Source organism: Melanotaenia boesemani, chromosome 8 (assembly GCF_017639745.1).
Source record: "Melanotaenia boesemani isolate fMelBoe1 chromosome 8, fMelBoe1.pri, whole genome shotgun sequence".
In the NCBI taxonomy this organism is placed as follows: Eukaryota; Metazoa; Chordata; class Actinopteri; order Atheriniformes; family Melanotaeniidae; genus Melanotaenia; species Melanotaenia boesemani.
In genome coordinates, this window is record NC_055689.1 from 7,653,046 (window position 1) to 7,676,587 (window position 23,542).

General features: G+C 39.7%; 2 protein-coding genes across 3 annotated transcripts in view; one reads left to right on the forward strand and one right to left on the reverse strand.

The window, feature by feature from the left end:
- LOC121644369 (MAGUK p55 subfamily member 7-like) overlaps positions 1-1,456 on the reverse strand; it is a 39,120-nt gene extending 37,664 nt beyond the window's left edge. The window contains exons 1-3 of the mRNA XM_041992277.1: positions 1,342-1,456; positions 637-667; positions 409-527 (exon numbers count right to left, since the gene is read on the reverse strand). Of these exons, the coding sequence (XP_041848211.1) occupies positions 409-527; positions 637-661 (144 nt within the window). The 5' untranslated portion in view covers positions 662-667; positions 1,342-1,456. The remainder of the gene's footprint in view (positions 1-408; positions 528-636; positions 668-1,341) is intronic.
- Positions 1,457-4,695: 3,239 nt separating this feature from the next.
- On the forward strand, positions 4,696-17,030 carry LOC121644350 (WW domain-containing adapter protein with coiled-coil-like). Of its 2 annotated transcripts, none has more exons than XM_041992253.1 (13): positions 4,696-5,018; positions 5,450-5,483; positions 5,777-5,966; positions 6,274-6,365; positions 7,568-7,677; positions 7,882-7,979; positions 8,127-8,396; positions 13,460-13,576; positions 14,071-14,219; positions 14,357-14,448; positions 15,443-15,626; positions 15,721-15,848; positions 15,953-17,030. In XM_041992253.1, exons 1-13 carry the CDS (start codon positions 4,978-4,980, stop codon positions 16,020-16,022), a joined length of 1,575 nt encoding a protein of 524 aa, XP_041848187.1. In that variant the 5' UTR covers positions 4,696-4,977; the 3' UTR covers positions 16,023-17,030. The 2 variants fall into 2 exon arrangements, with proteins under 2 accessions (XP_041848187.1, XP_041848186.1); XM_041992252.1 differs by having other exon boundaries at positions 4,697-5,018; positions 15,440-15,626.
- Positions 17,031-23,542: the final 6,512 nt, after the last annotated feature.

Consider the following 23,542-nt stretch of genomic DNA (forward strand, 5'->3'; position numbering starts at 1 on the left):
ATGACTAAAATGAGAGGTTTCATAAAAAAAAAACATGTGAATAGAGTGAAATTATCTGTTTTAGTTGCTTTCTGTCATCCAGTGAGACTTAGGTTGGAGCAGTCTGCCCCTGTCTCACAAATATCTGCAAAGGCACCTGCTGTGTGTCCCCCTGTTGGTCAGGAGGAACCCCACACTACAAAGTCAGAAGCCCGGGATCTGTCCCAGCTGTTAGGACTGTAGATAACGCTTCCTATATTGCCTTCTAATGGCCCTCCAGGATCAGGCAAAGCCAAAAAAAAAAAAAAAAAAAAAGAGTTTTTATTCATTTTAAGACACTTGTTATACTTCAAAAACTAAATCCAGTGTGCAGTGATTTTCCACTGTTTCCTCAGCTGAAATCTGACTGTTGAATGAATGGATCTTCACCTTAAAGAGTAGGTGAACCTTCTTCTCCATCAACATGCTGTGGAGGAACTTGTAGTCCTCCTCTCTGTCGGTATGAGACTCTGCTCCAGACATCATCAGTGATAAGAGATTGCATACGGCTGGAGAATGAAGGGCAATGAATGTTTAAATGTGTACAGGTACATTACTGAGATCTCCAACATAGTGTTTTCAGGTCTTTCAGTCATAAATTATATCTCTTGGACATACCTCTGTGCTCAGTTAGACTCAGCATCCTTCTCTGAGAAGACAAAAAATAATTAAAAATGACAGTCATGTAGGAGATTATTGACTTTTTCCTTTGTTTTTTGGAGACAATAAAGCTTGATATCCTATTCTGTCTTTCTCAAAGAATGAGTGAAGGACAGAAAATTATCTATTTTTCACATGATATGAACAGGGTGCCTCTTCTGAAATACTTCTGCCCCCTGCTGGTGGTGTTATATTTTTGTGCTGTAATATTTCCAGTCCACAATTCAAAATATCCACATCAAATGTTCTTAAATTTGATTTCTTTTTCATTAAATCAGGATTGTTTGTAAATTACATGATCAAAAGATAAAACAATTTAATAAAGTTTAACTATCAAATCCAGCTTTTTAAAAGTTTTGTGACAGGAGTTTGTAGTAGCTGTAGGTTAGTGCACTGACTTAATCCAAAATCTCCTCATTAATAGAGACCAAGGCTTAAGAACAACATTTTACAAGAAGAGTAGTCATCATCTTTCTAAAGCTGAGTAAAACTACAGTAGACAACAATGACATGGTATGAACCATTAATATTAATTTGGAGCATAAAATGGTTTTAATTTAGCTTTCAATTCCTATAATGTTTAAGCAAAAACAGTAACTTAAAAAAAAAGAAAATACACACATAAATCACCAAATAGATAAATAAATTAAATATTACACTCACCAGAGACACTTCATTCCTTCAGGCCCCATCCATGCAGCCCATATGCATGGTTCCTATAGAGAACAAGCTGCACTTGAACATTTATTTGTACTGAGCGCTTATAAAAGAGTTCCCTTTGCTAGATTGAGAGACTGTCCTGCAATGCGGTCAATATGTGTCAGGTCTGACCTAAATCCAGCCAGTGACCAATCAATAAAGCAATGGTAACAGAGACTGCAAAACATGGAGCATAATGTTGGCCTGTGGTAGCTCTCATTCCACATCAACGAGTTTCACATATAGAGTTAATTAAGTCTGAGAACAGCACTTTGTCCCTCACTTTTTTCTCTACTATGGTGCCGCTTCTGGTTACTTTAAATTAATATATTTCTGTATTCAATCTTGGCTCCTCTCCTTATAGAAATGAGGCTCAGCTGCAGGCTCGCTGGTTGTTTGGTTAGGTCCTACAGCAAATAAAACCCCATTTCAGCACTGCACAGTCCCCATACGGCTCAGTGAGCATGAATGAATGCATAGCATAGAGAAGAATGGAGGAATAAGAACTGATGGCAAATATTTTACAATTATTAAAATTCAGTATTTCTGAGTTTGTAGTTGGAAAATTAAATTTCCATAACCTTGTATTTCCTTCTCAAAAATTTAAAAAATTGCTCCTTAACTCTGAGCTCAAAATCCAAATCCTGCCACACCCATACAAATAATGATAAAATAGTGATGATAGCTACAGAAATAAATAGTTCATTAGCATATTATTCAGTTTGCATCTTCTTAAATTAGCCATATGCATAACATTATCCAGCTTGCGTGCTAGAGCATGATACAGTGTTATCACCTTGAATTGCTAATGATAACTAGCCCAGATTACTTGGCAACTTCCAAATGAAACATGGGTGGGATGTCATTCCCAGGTCTGACATTGGAAGTAAGTGAAAGGCTACAATTCTCCTTACAGCAGTTGTTGGCTGGTGTCTTTACAGCCAATGACCAAAGATTGTTGCCCAAAATCATCTCCCAGCACAGCAAGAAGAAGCAAAGGGAAACTGAAAAGAATACATACACTTCTAGCAGGTCATATTACATCAATATGTGTCTTTTTTTTGGTGGGATATTCCAGTAAAAATGACAGTCTTCTTGTAGTTTGTACATTTATTTTTGATAATAAATGAAAAATAAATAAAACTTTTTGTTTTTCTTCTTATTATTAAAGATACATTTAAATAATTCTGGAGAAATATGGCAGTGGCTCAGGCGGTAGAGTGGGTCATCCAATGGCCGGTTCGATTCCCACTCCCCCAGTCTGTTGTTGTGTCCTTGGGCAAGACACTTTACCCTCCTTACCTCCAGTGTCACCATCGCGGGTGTTTGAATGTGGATGAATGTTCGGTGATGGTCGGAGAGGCCGTAGGTGTGGATTGGCTGGATACACAACGTAAAAGCACTTTTGGTGCCTTGAAAAGCGCTATATAAATCTAATCCTTTATTATTATTATTATTATTATTATTATTATTATTATTATTATTATTATTATTATTATTATTATTGTTGTTGTTATTGTTATTATTATTGTTGTTATTGTTATTATTATTATTATTATACCGCAAACTTCACTTTAATCAGTAACAGTTATGAACAATTTCATTCTGATTTCTGCCCTCATAGCACTGACATGACACTCATAAAAATCACCAGTGACCTCATCATGGCAGCTAATTCTGGTTTGCTCATCTTGCTCATCCTCCTTGGTGTGGCCTTCGGTACCATTTCTCACATTATTCTCCTTAACAGAAAAATTTGTCTGTTGAATTTTACCCCTCAAGGCACACTCAGTTTATCCGACTCAAATGTTCAATTCTCAGTCCTTTAGCGCTGGTGTGCCAGAGGGATCTATCTTGGGGCACCTCTTTTATTCTTTACCTCTATCTCCATGGTAATATTTTCCATAAATATTATATACATTTTCACAGCTACGCAGATGATACACAGTTCTATCTGTCGTAATCCTAATTCCATCATTCCACCTCCCTGAACCACAGTCTTAGTGAACTTTAACACTGATTTTTCTAAAATTTTCTTAAACTTTACAGCAATAAAAGTAAAATTTCTCCTGACCAAATCTACACTACTCAAAGCTGACAGTTTCTCTGTCACAACGGACAATAACTTTTTTCCCCTCTCCTCAGGTCAAGAGACAGGGGTCATTCTTGTACATTGTTATTCCATTTCCTTATCAATAACGCCACTGGGTCTGTAGACTGTGGGAGCCCTCGCCCTCCTCTACCACTGCCATACTTGTTCACAGTCTTGTCACATCCCATAATGATTACTGCATTTCCCTTTGATTTGAGCTCACCAACAAATCCTCCTTATCTGTTTGTGTAATGATCAAAACCTCCCCTATTCTGCACATCCCCCCTGTTTTTCAGTAGCTTCACTGTCTCCCAGTAAAATTTCATATCAATGTGAAAATCCTGCTGTACACATTTAAGGCCATCCCATCCCCTCCATCTGTCTGACCTTGTGCAAACTGTGCCCACAAATGCTTAATCTACTTTACTTTTTTTTTTGTATATTGATATTCTTATCTGTCTTTGTGTTTTTGTTGTGTCCTTCAGTGTTTCGAAAGATACCTTCAAATAAACTTGAAATATCTTCACAACCAGCTGGATTTATGACCACCTAACAAACAGAACACAGTTTGTGAGACTGGTTGTGTATCTGAGTTGGTGGTCAGCAGCACTGGAGCACCAGGGTAGCTACTGTACTTTCTATTTCTCTTCACACTGTACACTCAAGGCTATAGCTACCATTGAGGACACTGAGGTCTGGACTTTAGAATTTTTCCGCTGTGTGCGTAAAATAATTAATAAAATAAATGCTTTTGATCTACGTGGTAATCTGAGAAGACAACTTGATATGCAGATTTTACTTAAATATCTATTCCTCCAGTACCAACTATTTATATTCTTGAACTGATTCTCAAACTAAATCTCCTTCTCATATTAGCAGTTGTCTTTTACATAAACATGGTGGAAAACAAACTTTCAGGATAGGTAGGGACTACTTCTTCTTCCGCCTGTGAAATAAATAAATAATAAAATGGTTAACTGAAGATTTTTAGATAGATAGATAGATAGATAGATAGATAGATAGATAGATAGATAGATAGATAGATAGATAGATAGATAGATAGATAGATAGATAGATAGATAGATAGATAGATAGACTTACATGCAAAGAAATGTACACTGTCGCCCCCCTGTGGCAAGAGATTCTGGTAGTTGGTATAACGCCGCCATTGAAATGCATAAGAAAGCAGCGTAATTTGGAAGGTAAAAACCGGAAGTTACATCTGCCGTCTCCTCCACTTCCTCCTTCGTCTGCTGCTCTGCGCTGAGCTACATCGGTCGTTTACAGCGCATACCTTAAGTACATGTCAGATGATGCACCGAGGGTGGTTTTTTAATAAATACCACCAAATATGCAGTGCTCGTTCAGCTTGTATATGTCAGTTTGGTAAGATAGACTGAGTCTAGAAACCAGGAAACTGAAGGGGGGGAAAAAAACCAAAAAACTGTGAGAGCAGACAGACAAGAGGCCACGGTTCACCCTCACACACATACATCATCACGGCCTTGATGGTGATGTATGCAAGGAAACCAACAAGAGTCAGCGATGGGTAAATCAAACAGTAACCTAAACATATGAATACGTACTCGATGTATATACATGTTTATTTTTATTTGGAGGCACGATGTTTTATCATAACCGTTAGCTGTCACAGCTAGCAGCTAACGACTTGCTGTCAGTTAGTTAGCTAGAGGTTCCGGATATGCTTTAGCTCGTCGAGTATCTAAGCATAAAGTTACCTAACATTATAATCATAAATACTACTTGTACAGTGTAGAGTTTGTGAAATATTTTCTTAAACGATGCATTATTTTTATATTTACTGACGAATTTGGCAAACTTTCAGGTAAGCTAGCTAACTGTGCTAACTTGGCTAAAGGTAGCTAAATGCTATACAAAGTGCGTTGCTAAGGGAAAGCTATCAAAATTGTAACATCGAAGTGCAAACTGCCTGTAACGTTGGTTTCTATGTTGTTTCAGGTGCAACGACAGAAGGGAGTCACAGTCCTATCAGGTAAGACAATCTCGGTTTGTGAACTCTCACCTGTATTTAGAACGTCACTAATACAGATAATCAGGTGTACAATCATCTTATCATAGATGCGAATCATTGTTTTAGAAGATCTGCTTCTTTCATCTGTCCCCTTGCTCCAGTTAAACAGAATATTTGAGTTACAGTCCCCCACAGTAAAGAACAACATTGACAATGAGTAAATGAGTCCAAACTTGACTAGACTGTTACCTTCATGGTTACTGCTCTAATATTTAGCATGTCCCAACAAATATGTCACACACCATTCTTTCTAGACCCATAAATCCCAGCCAAAGAGCCAGTCCAGCAGCCTTCACCGTTATGACAAGGTGCGAGATGGCTCGTCAGATCCCATGCCCCCTTACAAGATGCTGCGACGCTCGGACGAAAGTCCTGTCAACAGACATGGAGAAAGCACAGGACATGGGAAGGCCAAGATCTCCCACGCTGTTAGAGGAAAAAATGGTAAGCCTGGGTGGGTTGGTTTCACGTGCACAGTCCACTTCTTTTTTTAAAAAAATTTAAAGAAGGAGAAAAATGTCTAAGAACTTTGATCAGCCTTCAATCTTTCCAAGACAACAAAATTAGTCTTTGGATAACTGGATTACAAGTTGGATCACAAATGTAAATAATGTAAACTTTGAGTATTATGCCATACAAGACAGCATTTCTGGTTGCACAACATTACCTTCTATTAAGGATTATGTAATTTACAGAGTGCCAAATATTTAAAATTTTATATTCTACCCAATTAAAGTAAGGCATTTTGCAGGGACCAGCGGCTCTCCTCAGGAGACCTCTCACAACAACAGCTCCCACCATAGCATCGACTCTCATGCCACTCAGAGCAAGCCTGCAGACAGGGTAATGTGTTCTTCACTATTGTAACCTTTCTTGCTTTATTGTAGAGTTGTTGCATGTGCTAACGTTTAGATTAATGGTTCATAATGGTTTTTTGTCCTTTAAACCCCTTGCAAAAGCTTAACGTTACAATGTGAGTAACAGCAGCTTGAGCTGATCAGTAAATGTCCAGATTTTGTTTAACATGCAAATTCAAATTTGACAACATCTGGTTGGGACCCAGGAATGCAGAAACGCTGACTAGATTGTAGGCTGTCATGCTAAAAAGATTCAGCAATTGTCACCATGGATGAAAATCTATCTGGTTATAGTTAACAGTTAAGCTACTACAGAGTATTAAATGTCTGGTTTACAGTCTTTGTTACTTTCCACCTCCAACCACTCTTCATTTATGGAAATTCACTCTCGCCTTTACTGAAGTGGAACTAATCTGTAAATACATGTCTGACAATCTTCAAAATAATGATTTTTTAGACTGATTAGCTGACACAGTATTTATGCTGTAACAGTAGCAACAATTAGAAAAAGTCGACATACAGACAAGCTATATTTTTCATACTGTAGCATTTTGTTTCTACACTGAAGAGTCTTGGTTTGAGGGATCTTTACCAGTGAGAAGATCATGGCCTTACAGAGAAACTGCTGCCCAAGACAGCAAATGATTACTTCCAGTGCACTTCTGTCTTGCTTCAGATTTTGCCTTTAAAGCCTCATCTTTACAAATTACTTTTCTTCATCCCAAGTTCTCCTGACATTCTCCTCATGTAATGCATGGAAGGAGGTACTTCCTGTAGTTTCAAATAAAACCTGCTTTTATCTGGAGAGTTTTGCAGAAACCAGGCAGCATAATTATAATAATTATAGGAATACTTTTAAACTTGAGTTGCACTGTAATATTACATTAGAAGAGAAATCATTGTTTGTAAAAAGACAAAACAAGCAACTGCAAATAAAAGAAGTTTAATATCAGATGGTCATGTGAGCAGCTGAAAGTGTATGTCTGCACTTAACATGACTGCCAGGTTCCTTAAACAGGAAATAAAACTCAGACCAGTGACCTCTTCAAGTATTATCAAATGTTCAGTTTCATGAGGAGAAACAAGTAGCACAGAACTGAAGCTTTGAAACTGCTTTAATGTTTTTTTCTTTCCTGCTAACTTCTTTTGGCTTTTTGTAACATGTCATGTGTCCTCTCTCAACACCAGGACCCAGCAGATGACTGGACAGAGCACATTAGCTCCTCTGGCAAGAAGTACTACTACAACTGTAGAACTGAGGTCTCCCAGTGGGAGAAGCCCAAGGACCTGCTTGAGAGGCACAACACACTTAAAATGCTCCATACATGCTCTGAACAACTGAATAATTAACTAGAAACACTAATTGAGATGTTTGTTCATACAAATAAGAAAAAGACTTAATGTAACAGTGCTAAAAGTGTCATTAACTCTGTGTATGAAGAATCTTTTCATTCTGTCCTGGCTGCCGTCTGTTTCTACAAAGTCTGCTTGTTCTGCTTTAGGGAACAACGACAGAAAGACTCGGCCAAGATGCCACCAAACAGTTTCCCCAAGGACATGGATTACAGACAAGAGGCCTTGCAGGACAAAGCCCCAACTAGTGAGTAAAACATTGTTACTGTCAGCCATGAAGCCTTTTGTGAACAAATATTTGACATTGAGTTTTTTTTGTTTTGTTTTGTTTCCACTGCATGGGCTTTACTGCAAATCTTTACCTTTGTTAAACTGCTCTGCTTCATCCATACAGAGACAACATCCGGGGACCAATCCACAACATCAAACTGCGGCTATTCCTCTTCTTCTCAGAGCCTAAACTCAGCTGCTGGCGCTTTAGGCTCTGCCTCCTCAAACATGTCGTCGTCCTCTTCAACCTCCACGGGGCAGGGGCCTCCGTCCGTGCAGTCGCCATCTCCTGCGCTGCTCCAGGACCCGGCCCTCCTGCATCAGCTCCTCCCAGCTCTGCAGGCAACTCTGCAGATGAACAACGGCAGCATGGACATGGCTAAGCTCAATGAGGGTGAGGATGGGAGCAACTCCCACGCTTTTTGGTGCCTTTCAATGCAGTCTTATTTGACAGTCTTGCATTATGGGTAGTTTGCAGCCTTAACATTGTTAGGCTTTAAGGTGAAGCAATAAAGGAGAACAGGGTAGAAATTAGAACTAACAGGTATCACCTTGAAACTATCCTGGTTTATTTCTTGCGTTTAGACAGTTATTTTTTTGTATTGCAAGTTTTCTGAAATTTGGTGATTGAATATGCAATTGAAGTATTGTATAACCAGAAACTCACTCATTTGCATACATTTCTTGAAAGAAACATCTGAACACTGGAATAATTTAATTGCATTACTTTGGGAATTTTGGAGTTCTCCATTTATAACTTCTTAATTTAGAAAATACTGTCAACAATCATAAAAACCTAAGATTTTTTTCATGTTTTTGGGATGAAATGTTCTATAAATCAGGCTGTAAATGAGTTCAAACATCCTTCTGTTAAAACTTTAAGAATACAGACAGGAGCATAACTGGAAGGTTTGGTGTCTGTACGTGATGCTCGAGTGGCGATTTTAGACCCAGTTTCTGAGAAAATTTTGAGAAAACAAAATTTAAAGTTTTAAACTACATTTAAACTTTAAAGTTTTGGATTGTAAAATTCAACATATTTCTGTTATAAAACACAATATAGACATGTCCAGTCAGATTCATAGAAACAACAAAACAGAACAATACAGCATGCGTAGAGGCTTCATCTGGACAGACTCAGAAACTCTGATGCACTCGCGCATGTTTCATCAGCTGATCTCGGTGTTTGTCGTCTCTTTACAGATGATGGTTACCGTCGTCCTCTCTGAAAACATTTTAGACACTGTTGCTTTGGCCTTTTGACTTTATAATTCCTTTGAAAAGCCAAACTAGAATTTAGTGGAGTGTGTCACGTGACCAATATGAACCAGTGACATTGTCCAAAATTGAAATAGCCAATGAGAGTTTGCGCTAAGCATAAAAATCCTCAACCTCAACAACCCTCAATCCTAAACCACCACAGTGCTACGCTCTGTTTAAGAGACTTAACTTGAGGTGAATTTTGAGGAGTTCTGGATGCACATGCAGAGAACGTATTGTTAAACACCTAGAATGTGAATTATTTACATTTTCTTTTCACTTAAGAAAACAGGGTTTAAAGCTTTTTAATTTAGAATAATAGGACAAGCAGAGGTACTATTAGGGCTTTATTCCATCTTGATGCAGACTGTTGGAGGTTTCTTTGGTGCAAGGATGTTGAAGAGGGTCTGTAACAGGCACATAGAGCTGAAGTGGAAAATAACCTGAAACTGTGTTTGGCTATCATCCATTCTGTGATCCCATAGTTAAGATTTAATCTGGACACAGGCCCTCGATCAGTGTGTTTTTTGGTTTATCAACTCCTAATTAACTCGAGAGAGGTCAAACTGAAGAATCTGAACTAATGATGTGTAGGTTGCAGCCTGCTACTCCATCATGGGTATTTTGCCACCATCATAGGAGGCTTGCATCCATCATTGATGAGCAAAAAACAGTTTGTGCATACTGAAACTAGTTTTTAGAAAAGTCCTTCCAGGATGAATGTTTTCATTGATTTTTAATATAATGTTAATGTGTGGACTATAAAACTGAGGCTTTTTGACTCATGATATCACATTGTGCTGATATCCTCTTTGTTAAACGCTTCGACTCAGTTGACCAACTACATGCACAAGTTCAAGTACAAGCTTTAACGTTACTAAATCAACACTCACACCAAGCGCATTTTGTCTGAAAAGTATTTGTTTTATAGCAACTTATGCAACAAATAACAGTGCCATTAACGTGAGCAACACCCAAAACAAAACACAACAGAACACGTGATCCATTTGCTCCGCCCCAAAGTAGTGTGTAACTGGAAAAGCTACACGTTCAGAAGATGCCAAGCATAAGCTTTTCTGGGCCGACCACCAGTCAGTTTCAAAGCAAACACAAAGCTAACCTTCTCGTTTTACAGCCAGTGCATCAGAGTACTTCACCAAATCCTCAAACTATTCTTACCAAAACAATATATTTTATTTTCGTACCATTTCGTGATCAAAATCCACAGTGTACTCGTCCATAGCAGTGGAACTGCATCATGCGCCAGTTTTCATATGCTGTCAGTTCGCAGCTATCTTATTGATTTCTCATGATGTTTCTCTTGCGAACCTTCGAACGATATCTTACAGCTGAATGAGACTTTATCCGTCAGGTATATATACCGCTATATCTCAGATAATCTCTCCTGGACTGTAAACACTACAGCAGTGGTGAAGAAGGCCCAGCAGCGACTCCACTTCCTGAGAGTACTCAGGAGAAACAACCTGGATGAGAAGCTGCTAGTGTCCTTCTATCGAGCCACCGTAGAGAGCATCCTGGCGTACTGCATCACAGCATGGTACGCTGGGTGCACAGCAGCAGACAGGAGAGCACTGCAGAGAGTGATTAACACGGCCCAGAAGATCACCAAGTGCCCCCTCCCCCCCCTGGACCAAATAGCCAGCTCCCGGTACCACAGCAGAGCCTCAAACATCGTCAAGGACCCATCCCACCCTAACTACCACCTGTTCAACCTGCTGCCCTCTGGCAGGCGCTACAGAGCTCACAAAGCCCGTACAAACAGACTCAGGGACAGTTTTTCCCTCAGAGCCATCAGTGCCCTGAACTCCCATGAACAAACCAAACAAGGAGAACACACTCAACAAGACGAAACTTTTTATCACACCACTGTGAAACTCGAACCGCGTTGTGCAATATGAGTACTCTAAGTGCAATACATTCAATTGTAAATATATATATATCTGCTTTTCAGTACTTACCATGTTTATATTTACTTTAAGTATTTTATTTCTATTTATTTCATTCCTTGCCTTCATTTTTAACATTTTGAATATTCTTTTATTTGATGCAAACACCATAAAGAGTAGCACCCCCTAATCTCATTGTATGCTCTGGTTTACAATGACAATAAAGGCTTTCTGATTCTGATTCTGATAAAATCTTTGATGCACTGAACAGAGCGAATATAGAATGGACATTATTTCTTTTGATTAATGTAGAAGTTCTACTAATTTGCAACAAAGGCTAAAATTATTCAGCATGTCCAACAGACCTTAAAAAAAAAAAAAACTAAATATACCCTCTCAAGGAAACACAGAGACACATTTATATCCAGTTCTGAAGATAGCAGTGATGCTAATGCTAACAACAACTTGTTATACTTAATGAGTATAGGCTGTGCACAGTGGTAGAAACTAATGATATAGTGGCTAAATGTGAATTGTGTGCACACAGTGTTTTGGAGCCAGATTCCCTTCCAAGAAGTAAAATACCTATGTGGCACACCTTGGCACAGTTTGGATATCAAAGTGGCCAAATAGAGAGTCCGCCTGGTACTATCCACACTAAAAAGCTATTATTGAGACCAAGATTATGCATTTTCATAGTTGTAGAGTTATTGTTTTTAATTTGGGTATATCTGTTAGGTGAACCACACCTCTGAAACCCCTAGGGTTTTACAGGTTAAACACTGCAAATATGTGCAGATCTCCCCTTTGTTTACTTGACAATGGTGAACTTAGCCAAGATAGCACTGGTGCTAACCATGCTAACAGGACCTTTTCTTGTTTTGTATTTAAATTTGTTTGTCGTTTTGTTTGTTAAGAAACAGATGCAAAATGCCTAATGAGGTAGATTCCCATATAATATGGCACTCCAAACAGTTTTGACATTAACAGACCTTGAATTGGCATGACAACTTGGATTTGTTTTACAGGGGAAGAGGGAAAATGAATTTTTAAAAGAAAAATACCTGCATTTTTGTGAGCTTAACCCGCAGTTGTGTACTGTAGAAAAATGTAAATATCAGATTGAGACTGTTTAGTACTAAATACAAATCTCTGCTCAGTATAAGGTACAAACATCTGTATTAATGTCATCCTTTTTGACGAGTTTCTCTGACATTGATTAACTTGAAGTGAGCTGGTGCATCATCACAGCTGTATTTGAAGCTAGAAATGTAGCAGACTTAGCAGCTGTTAGCGTCAGCAAAGCCACACTCAATTTCCTCCTGAAGCACAACTGAAGACCCCAGGTTGAGAATAGGGATGTTACAATTTTTTTATTTCACTATTAATTGCTGTATTAAACGACACAATTAATTAATCGTAAAGATTCCTCAATATCGTCACTTTATATAAAAGGTCATGAATCATAATGGCAGATTAACTCAACTTGCGCACTGGACAAAAATGGTTATTTGATACAGCAAATGGGTCATCCACCAGCCGTGCTATAAATGTAAGGCTTGAAAACTGTCAGAATCTAGAGAAATACGAGGGATAAAATGGTTTTTGGTGGATTTGTTTTACAGCTGTGACAAGGCATCAGCATGCCTAAAATCAGCTTCCCTCGCTGGAGATAATCCAGATTTTTAATATGATCAGAGTAGTAATTTTGTTGTTTGAGTTACTGTTATTGATATAAATAAAACTTAAAGACCTATAAGGAGTGGTCATGTGATTTTACACAGTGTTGGGAAATTAAAGCATAATAATTGTGATAATCATAAAATCATGACTATTTCTTTGACAATAATCGTACCAAGACTTGACATTTCTAGTTGAGAACCACATCCTCAGCCATTAACACCCAGGTTTTAATTTGCTTTTAGTTCTATTTAAGGAAATGTGGAATCTGGCAAAATATGTCATTGTCCTTTGTTTTAATAGTGATGAAAATGAATGACTGTGCTCTGCTTTCCCTAACCCCCCATTAATTCACCTGTCAGTTATGATGAATTTCTTCCTGTTTGGTGAGAGTGTGACGTGTGTGCCTGTTGTTTAACCTCCAACTTCCTTCCCTTGTTTTCCAGTAATATGACATGCACTTGAGCCGCCTCTGTGACAGGTGTAAAGATAACTGTTTGCACTGTTTTCTGACTTATGATAACCGTTCGCTCTGCAGTTGTGTGTTCTTGCTCACCCGTGTGTGTGTGTGTGTGTGTGTGTGTTTTCATTCCCTCTTTCCTCTCTCCAGTCTTGGCAGCTGCTGTCACCCAAGCTTCCTTGCGGTCTGTGCTTCATAAGCTCCTCGCTGCTGGACCTGCTTTCAACGTCACTGCTCTGCTCTCAGCTGCTCAACACTCCAACCAAGGTACGCCGACCCTGCAGCCTTGAGCCAACTATCGCTAACTAATTTGTTTTTTCTTTTTTTTTTATATGGATTTTTTCTTCCTGTCACCACTATTATTAATTTTCCAAAATGATTTTTATGCTATGTTATTCTATTCTACAGTCATTTAGCAGACGCTTTTATCCAAAGCGACTTACATTTGAGAGTAAGAACGACACAAGCACCTCTGGCCAAAAGTGTATTTAAACTGGTCATTTTGGTTTGAAAAAATGAAAGAAAACCCCTTTGTGAGCATCCAAGCAGACTATTGTACACTATGTTGGTTATGATTTGAATTGGTTTTTTGGATATTTAGAGAAATTCCGTCTCGCTATTTCCTTTATTTAAAATTTGATACAAGTCCTTTTTTTTTTTTTTTTTTGTACGAGCTGTTCATGGCTCCATACAGGAAGTCATCTTTAACACGTTACCAGAAGCTGTTCTTCTGCATTTGTCCTGTGATTTCCTGTTTTCAGCCCAGCACTCCAGTCAGTCTCCAGTCTCCCTGACAACAGATGCATCTTCGCCAAGGCCGTACATCTCACCACGCAACGGTACACCCCAACACAACCAGAAATCCCTTCCAGGCGTGCACGCAAGCACCATCGCATCCTCACAAAGCAGGGTATGTTAAAAGGATGGAGGTGTAGTTCCCCTTGACCGTTAATCACCCATGTCTTCCTCTCTTTTCTTCCCTCACCTGTGGCATCTTACCTCCGTGATGTGCCCTCACCTGTTTTTACCTTTGTCTTCACTCTCCAGGGTAGCATATCTTCAGGGAAACAAGGAGCATCATCCTTGTCTCAAACGGCCGAAAAACGTCCAGAAGACCCGAGAACTCTGCAGCAGAGAAGGTATCTCTCAGAGCACAGGTTGTTGGAAGCTCTTGCATAAATACCGCCCATGAATTATCTTTTCTGGTTCTCACTGCTCGTACTCATGCATGTTTAGCAGCTACAAATATGATGCATTTTTTTTAACATAATCATTGTCCTGTTTGATCAAATATCAGACTTGTGTCTTTTTCATATATGGTTCTCAATCAGATGCATCTCATTGTTTTGAGGCGACCTCAGTCTGAACAGTCACATTTTATTCGATCGTTGCCTCATTGAAATGGGACAGACGTCACAATTCTGTGCTGGAGGATGCAGGATGTGTGATCACATCATGCTGCGTGTGGATTGCTTCAGGCTTGTAGATGGTTGTGACCTCCGTCACTCCAATGTGAACTCCCTAAAATAAAAAGCATATGCACAGAAGACAGTGCAACGTCACATGCAGCTCGCTGTGTTTACGAGGTAAACATGGATGCGACATCTCAGTGAGTGTCCATCAGTTTCGAAGTTGTGCAGTCAGAGCTGACAAAATGATGACATATTGTTCCATCCGTTGTTGACATGGGATCTTGCCGCCCCCCGTCTCCTCAGGCGCAAAGTTGTGACGTCACGTCTGCATCACTGCAATGACGCAAAAGTCAGAATAAATGTGACATAACCATTCAAACCGATTTAACATGTGAAAGTGACCTGATTTCTGCTGTTCAGACTGTCGTAAAAAGACCAGATGTGCGTCACATGTGGGCGAACCGGTCAGATTTGATCCACTTTGGCCTGCATAGCCTTATATCAACAGTTATTATAAAGTGAATTTATCTGGATTTGGTTGGACTACTATGAATTGTATTGAATTGGGCTTTGTAAAAGTATCTTGAGATGAATTTGTTGTAAATTGGCACTCTACAAATTAAGCTACAAACTGAGTGAATAGTTGGTTTTTGTACATTTTCTGTTTGTTTTTTAATATCAACAGTCTACATGCTGGTAATTGATTGTCTCCTTCCAGCAGCCAGGAGGTTCTTTGCATGGGATCAGGTGTATCTGGTTCTGTGTTGCCCCATGCACCCTCCAGCAGTGCCAGCCAAGCCCAGTCAGACCCCCCTGGCTCCTTCACTCCCTCCCTGGCAGCTCATTTTGATGAAAACCTCATCCGACATATCCAAGGGTGGCCTTCAGAGAGCACTGAGAAACAGGTATCACCCACCCAAAAGACTTATATGTCTTTTTAAACATTCTCCTTTTTTTGTATTTTAAATTTCTCACAATTTACTGATCAATTTGGATCAGGCGGCTCGGTTGCGAGAGGACTTCTACAACATGGGCAGCCTGTACATGTCTGAAATCTGCACAGAGATGAAAAACCTTCGCTCCCTGGTCAGAGTGTGTGAAATTCAGGCCACACTGAGGGAACAGAGGTGAGGCGACTACATTTGCATAGATTTGCATGTTGGCTAATGACACACACAGGCACTTTTATTCAGACTTTTTTTTTTTTTTTTTTTTTGCTTTTTACCTACAGAATCCTGTTTCTGAGGCAGCAGAGCAAAGAGCTGGACAAACTGAAGAATCAGAACTCCTACATGGTGTAAGGACCAGAGAAGAAAAGACTCAGATGGTCGAATCAGTCACAGCCAGAGTTGATTAAACACGGACAACATGCTGCTCCGGCCTGTTTATTCTCTCCACTGCTACAAGATGACAACAGAGGAGTCTTTTTCCTTTCTTTTTCTTTTTAAATTAGTTTTCCAGTGTCCACCAGATGAATTGCTTTCACTGAAAGGCCAAACTAAGTGGACACAGAGGACCTGAGGCTCTTTGCAAAAGGCACCTTTTTGGACCATGAACATTGGATTGTGTGTGTATCGTATCGGGTTAACTTGTTTTCTGGTGTGTTTTGATGTGTAGTGGTGAGGAAGAGATTCAAGGTGAACTCAGACCATCTTATACTTGGTGTGACTGCTCTTTGGGGGGTGAACAATCTCGTTCACTCCTCAAAACTTTGAGACGGACTCAATCATGCGCTGACATGTGGATTCATTGGCGGTGATGTTACTGTTATTTTCTGTTCACTATAATTGTGAGATGTTCTGCCATCCCATTGTATCTTCAAGCTGGTTTGGTTTTACATGTCATGAGATTAGCTAAAACTTAACCAGAGATTAGCAAAAGCCAGACCTTTCAGAAGAGATGTATTGTGTTAGATGTTTTAAAGCCATTTAAGAAACACCTATTGGACCTAGGTTGGGTGGCTATTACATCTGAGGTTGGTTTCATTTGTTTTTTTTTTTTCATTCCTTCAGCATTTTTTTCCAATATTTTATTTCTCTTTCAAGAAATTCCAAGAAATAAAACATTCCTTCCATTCAGCTTGGTAAGAGATTTTGTTGACTGAATTTGCAGTCATGTAAGGCTAAGTTATTGTTGCACGTGATTTTAAACGTCCTTGTAGTTGTAATCAAGAAGACCGGTGGGAAGAAGTTTTCATTTTTCTACAAGGAAGCTCATCTTTTGTTTCTCTTGTTTTTGGTTCAGCTCTTTGCTGCAGCCTTTTTACCAACTGACTGGAGCCAGATGTGGCTACTACTTTTTTTTTTTTTTTTTTTTTTTTTTTTTTTTTTTTTTTTTTTTTTTTGTTTAGAGGTTTGCTCAAGACAGGAGGGAATAGTTTTTATATCAACAACGCATTTAACCGCTATCGTAGGCTCCTGCACTCATAATGCAAGTTTTTTGTCTTCTAAATCTTTCAATAGTTTCCATTGGATCTGATGTGCACACTTCTTTTTTCTTTTGGGTGGGTGGGTGGGTGGGGGTTTGGGGCCTTTGTATTCCAAAAAATATGTGAATAAATATTAAATCACACCTCCTGCTTGACTTCAGCTGTTCTCAAGTTATGTTTTTGCTATATTTCTTGTAGTTGAGACACCTTTATACTCTTCAAAGTGTGATTTCCAAATGGATGGTGACCAAACCAACTCAAATATTGGACTTGTCTGGTTGTTGCCTGAACACCATTAATACATTCAGTCTAGTGTTCAGTTGGTTACCCAGAGCGGAGAACAGCTTCTCATTTGGCCACAAGATGGTGACAGAGATCAGTGTTGCCTTGATCCCGGTTCTGCTGAGCATGTATGTGCTGTTAACTCCCATCAGATTAAAAAGCTATTAATGCATATGTCACGTGAAATGTTGCTGAAACAAAAGCGGACTGTTGGTTAAAATCAAACGGAACTGACCTGAATGACCACTGCCAGCTCTGAGGCCACACACACATGCAGAGATTATGCAGAACTCCAGACAACACAAAACCATGATTGAAAACAATAAAACTCAAAGTAATTTACTGTTTGTCCTGTTTGCGGTGATTGTTTCAGACTTCTGCTTTGTCCCTTGACTGAATGCACCTTGATACAGTCACCAGGTCGACATGTAGAAAATCCCCGGAAGATGTCTAGATACGGTACAAATGCAATTAGACATAACATACAGCCTGTAGAACTGCCTTAATTACTAATAGCATAGATTCAACAAGGTGTTGGAAACATTCGTCAGAGATTTTGCTCCATATTGACATGACAGCATCACACAGTTACTGCAGGTTTGTCTGCTGCATCCGTTCCACCACATCCCAAAGCTGCTCTGTTGGATTGAGATCTGGGGCCTCATTTATCAAACTGTGTAGCAAAGCAAACTACAGGAAATGCTGCACACTTCTACTCATAAAGGTGTGCACACGCACGTTCTACACCTGTTTCCGTTTATAAATCAGAATCAACTCTAAAGCAGGAGCTCGTGAGGGAACGCCTTCCCACGCCCACATGGTGGCTATAAATGGTCGGGTGGACGCCTGTAATACATATTCATCACATTATTTGCATGATGGCTCGGGAGGGAAAAGGAGTTAAGAAGATTAATATTTTAGGGTGTGAGACAGAGACGTTTAATTGGTGGGCACGGCGGGGGCATTACTCGTGTCAGAAAGGCAGAATAATGGCAGCAGGTGGCAGGTCCTGTCATCCAGTGTCAGAAGAGGCTGGATATCTCAGTCAAATGGCATCTGTCTGCCACGCGGAAAATCAGAGTTCGATTCCTCCAACGGTGAATTCCTTTGGAGAAAAGCAGCTGCTAACTGACAGTAATAATGCTGGTAATTTAGTCAGTTGTTTTAATTAATAAAATAAATATGTACAGATACATCTGAGATTAGCAGTTTATTTAGTGTTAAATAATATTTCTTTCTAGTTGCTGGGTGCTCCAGCTGCGTGGGCGGTGCTCCAGCTGGGTGGGCGGTGCTCCAGCTGCGTGGGCGGTGCTCCAGCTGGGTGTGCGGTGCAGAGGGACACAATTACCGCTATTAACCAGGTGGACAAGGAGCTGCGGGAAATAAAGACCATCTTGACAGAAATTGGGAAAACAATTTAAAAAAGCGTTGTGTAAGAATAAACAAATAAAAGGAAATCCTCCTCTTGTGTGTTTCATTAGCGTTGCATCATGTCTAGACCTCCAGCCTCCAGTCTGCATCCTGCTCTGCTGGAATGAAGGACCGGAGCTACTTTTCACACTGACTGCTACATGCAGACTGTCCACCTTATTTAACTGGATGTGTTTTATAACATCGCTGCTGTCGGGTGCAGACCTCCTATGTCCAAAACTTATTTTTCAAGACATGAAAAAACTGTATGGTTTTGTAATAATTCGACATAATGTCATCAAACTTGGTATTGTGTTTTACATCATATATCTTTGGTTAAATATTTGCAAAACTACAGACAGACATAAAGGGTGACCAATAGTACTGATTTATAAAGGAAAAAGAAAATCATGAATTTTGGACATAGGAGTGCCCGATAGCAGCAACATGTAAGTTTTGTTTCACAATGACAGAACATATTTTAGTGGTTGAGGTTTTAATTAATATCATCTCCCTTTTCCTGAAAATCCTGTTTTGTGTTCCCCCTGAGCGTGCACTCTTAGGAAAATTAATATCTAATGTGCATCTTTATTAATTTCTACAAACAGCTTTAATATCTAACATGTGGTCTAAGTAGTCATATTTGACTCCGAACTCAGGTTTAACACTCACATCAAGAATGTTACTAAGACTTTCTACCACCTGAAGAACTTCTCCGGAGTTCAACCGTTTCTCTCTCAAGACGATGCAGAGACTCTGAGACTCCATGTGTCCGAATGTGCACCCTACTCCCTACATAGTGCCCTATATAGGGGTCACGCCATTTCGTAGGGGTGTCCGAATGTCCAGAGAGAAAAAAGTAGGGCACTCAAAATTACCCACAATGCATCTTGAAAAGTAGTGAGCATCGATGGTCACTAGACGGGTCAATATAGACCACAATGCATTGCGGGCAGAAGCTCAACATGCCGCAAGGAGGCGAAAAAATTGAGCTGCGCGAAATTACCTTTAAGCAAACAAACAAAAAATAAAATACAACATAGGGAATAAAAATAAAAATATTTATACACAACTTTGGATTGGATTTGGAATGACATCTTGACGCGGGTTGTGGTTGCCGTGGTGATGGCGGTAGTCACGTGATTTGCGGTGACGAAAAAAATCGAATCGCCAAGAGAATGAGTGCACTATGTAGTGTGCTATATAGTGCAGCCCTATGTAGTGAACGAGGGGTTAGGGAATAGGGTGGACATTCGGACACAGCCCATGCTTTTATCACATGCAGAATGGACTATTGTAACGCTCTTCTTTCTGGTCTTCCAGTAACAAACCTGCACCACTGCAGCTGCTGCAGATCTCTGCAGAACAAGAGCCCACATTCCTCCCATCCTAGAGTCTCTGCACTGGCTTCCAGTCCTCTTCAGGGTCAATTCTAAAGTTCTTTTACTGGTTTCTTTAGACATTCTCAATACCTACGAGCCCTCCGGAGCCCTCAGCTCTTCTAATAGACGACTTTTACAAATACCAAACATTTACACAAAGACTCACAGTGAGTCCTCTTTTAGTTTTTATGGTCCGCATTGTGGAGCAGTCTGCCGGAGGACCTGAGGGCGGCTAAAACGATTGAAGTTTTTACTCTTTTTTACTCATTACTTTTATTTCAACCCAAATGTTTTCCTCATGGGGATCCTCCACGCTAGAAGCTAAGCCTGCTCAGTCTGCAGAGATGCTGCTGTGGTAGTCACCTGTGTCTGGGTGGACGGTGGGTTCCTTCTCTGCAGCTTATTGAATGCAACCTGCGACCCGGTCGGCCATAACCGGGGTGGTTCCTGTGGTGGCCGTTCTGTGGTCAAGGATGGAGTGGCTCTTGGTGTGGATGGATCTCAAGATATCGCTTCCTCACAGCAGCATCAAGCTTGATGCTGGGGACTGGAGTGTTTATGTAAAATGGAGCTGGTGGGTGGGTGGGGGGCGTTTTGTGTGCTTTATCTGTGTGACTGTGTGAAAAAATAATTAATGATTAGATGTGTTTTTAATTTGGTTAGGTTATATGCTTGGGTATGTGAATGCTGTTTTAAATTTGATGTTGACATTGTTTTAATTTGATATCTAATCATTATGTAAAGCACTTTGTGTTGCTCTTTGGTATGAAAGGTGCTATATAAATAAAATTTGACTTTAACATGTAATATTGAGTATTGATCTCACAATTAAAAGAAAAAGACGATGTACAGGCCACTGTAGAACATGATTTTTTTCCCCTTTATATTATCGGTATTGTACTGTTTTTGTAAACTCCCAATGGCTTAAATTAAATGAAACATATATCTTTGTGAACCTGATAGAGAATCTCTGCCTTTGTGTGCTTTCTGCATGCTGTAAAGCAGAATTTAACCCTGACCCCTGGTCCAATGTATCTGTGCTAATGATGCTGTCCTGTTCCAAGGTGCTAATGCTGGGTAATTTTTAAACTTCTATTTATCTTCCAGGGAAGTTGGATCCTCACAAGATTCACCAGATCTCAGTCACCCTTGGAAATGTTTTGATTTCTCCTGACATTGTTGGTTCTTTGGTTTATTTTCACCTTTTGACTTCATACTTTTCCAACACATTCTCTGCATTCTTCTCATATACATACTTAAATCCCCAAGAAATAATAAGATCAAACGTGCTTGAAACATATTCTTCCCCTTTGGTATTTTTTTCCTGTTCTGTTTCTCTGCTGCCTTAAAATAAAATGGACCTTTGTGTCATATGATTAAGGCAACATCAGCGTGAAGGCGCAAACATTATAAATTGTGGATGAAACAAGACTAAACACAATAAAAAGTGAAATGTGAGGACATATAAGTATTCACTTCTTAAAGTTAATACCTCTTTTTGCAGCTTCTCATAGATATTAAAGGATTAAGTTACACCACAGATTCCCAAATAGACTGAGGTCTGGCTATTCCAACTCATTCAGAAGTTGTCATGGTTCTCTGTGTGTGTGTCTGAGTTTGCAGGTAGGGCTGAGCAGGTTGCCATGGGGACTGAGGGCGGAGTCTGGAGCCACAATTGACACCACCTGCAGCTCATCAGTAGGCTCGTTATCTGGCTCTACTCCCTGCTATTTAGGGTCAAGCAGGAGCTCCAGTATTTGCCAGATTGTCTGTCTTTGCAGCGTGGAAATCAGGCCTCACCCTGTGATTTACCTTGTGCCTTGTTCTCAGGATTACTTATCTTGTCATCTCTATTCCTCAGCCTAAGACCTTCATCCATCGGATAACCACAGCACCCAGGATAAGGACTGTTCCTCTTACCAAGTCGACTACCTGCCTCCTCGCCCTGCCTGCAACCAAACTCATTCCACCACCACCAGAAACCATCTCCTGGCTTACTCCTCCACCGTCAGTCTTCCTCTGGAATACAGTAAGCCGCTGCCATAGCAGATATAACCCAGCACCCTCTCAGACCCACATTAATCCTCTGTTCTCTCATAGGAAGAGATTCCCGGACCTGGACCAAGCCTCTAACATTTATTATAAATAAACTTTGTTTGCATCTCCCTCCTTATCTCACTGAGTGTTCTGCATTTGGGTCCGCTTCCTTGTACCGTGGTCTCCGACCCTGTCAGAAGTGTTCCCTTAAATTAGTTAAATTAGCTCAACTCTCTGTAAGACTGATACAGGAATTTTCTTGAATTTTGAATCGAACATCATTTCCAACGTCTGAAAAAAACAAACATCCCTGCAGCATTATGCTGCCACCACCGTGCTTTACTGATGAGTTGCTGTGTTGATTGGTTTGACATGGCTTCATGGGTTGAACAACTGGAAGTAATACGATGGACACAGTCTCCAACCTCCTCTTTGGAGCTTTGCAGTTCTTTTAGATTTCTCTAATTTCTCTCTGATATGAGCTTCTTACCTGCCCTGAGAGGTTTAGTCTGTTGCCTTATCTTGGATGGTTTATTCATTATTTTTGAAAAATGGATTTAATGGTGCTACTGGTATATTCATAGATAGTTATATAAGGCAGCACCAAATCTTAATTTTGATTTTCAAAGCAAATATGCTGGAAACATGCTGGCATTAACTTTATTTAATATTTTATTTAAATACGAGCAACACCAAAAAGGATGAATACTTACTAATACTACTGTACAAGTAAAACCGAAGTGAAACAGTGGCTTTAAATTTATTCTTTGACACCACATCTCTTAATGCATTTTTAAAGGAAGGCAGCCTCCACTGACGTGCTGCAGTGTTAGAAAAATAAACCTACATGGCTCTGACTTGCCAGCCAGCCTGTGATGGAGCTCCCACCTTGCTCAAGCGTAGGTGAGAGCTCAAATCCTGTCATTCTGAAGCAGTCTCCTCCTCTGGCTGATCTGATTGTACATCCTCCTCTGCTTTCATGGTTCTTTCTTGTCATTACCTGGGTTGTGCTGGTTTTTCTAAGAAAACATCAGCTTCATTAGCATACAATGTCGGAAAAATATATTTAAAATAGGAATTAATTTTTGCCCTTTATAGAACAGCCTGCGCTCTATACCCTCTAGGATTAATTATTGGACTGTAAAACAATACCACATTTTCTGACTGTAAGAGTGTAAGTGCTTCTGATTTGTTTTGATGGTACAGTGGCTTTCATTATGCACATTTTTGGCCAAATAATGAAATGCAAAAGACATTATCGAAGAATGAGAGGAAAAAGAAA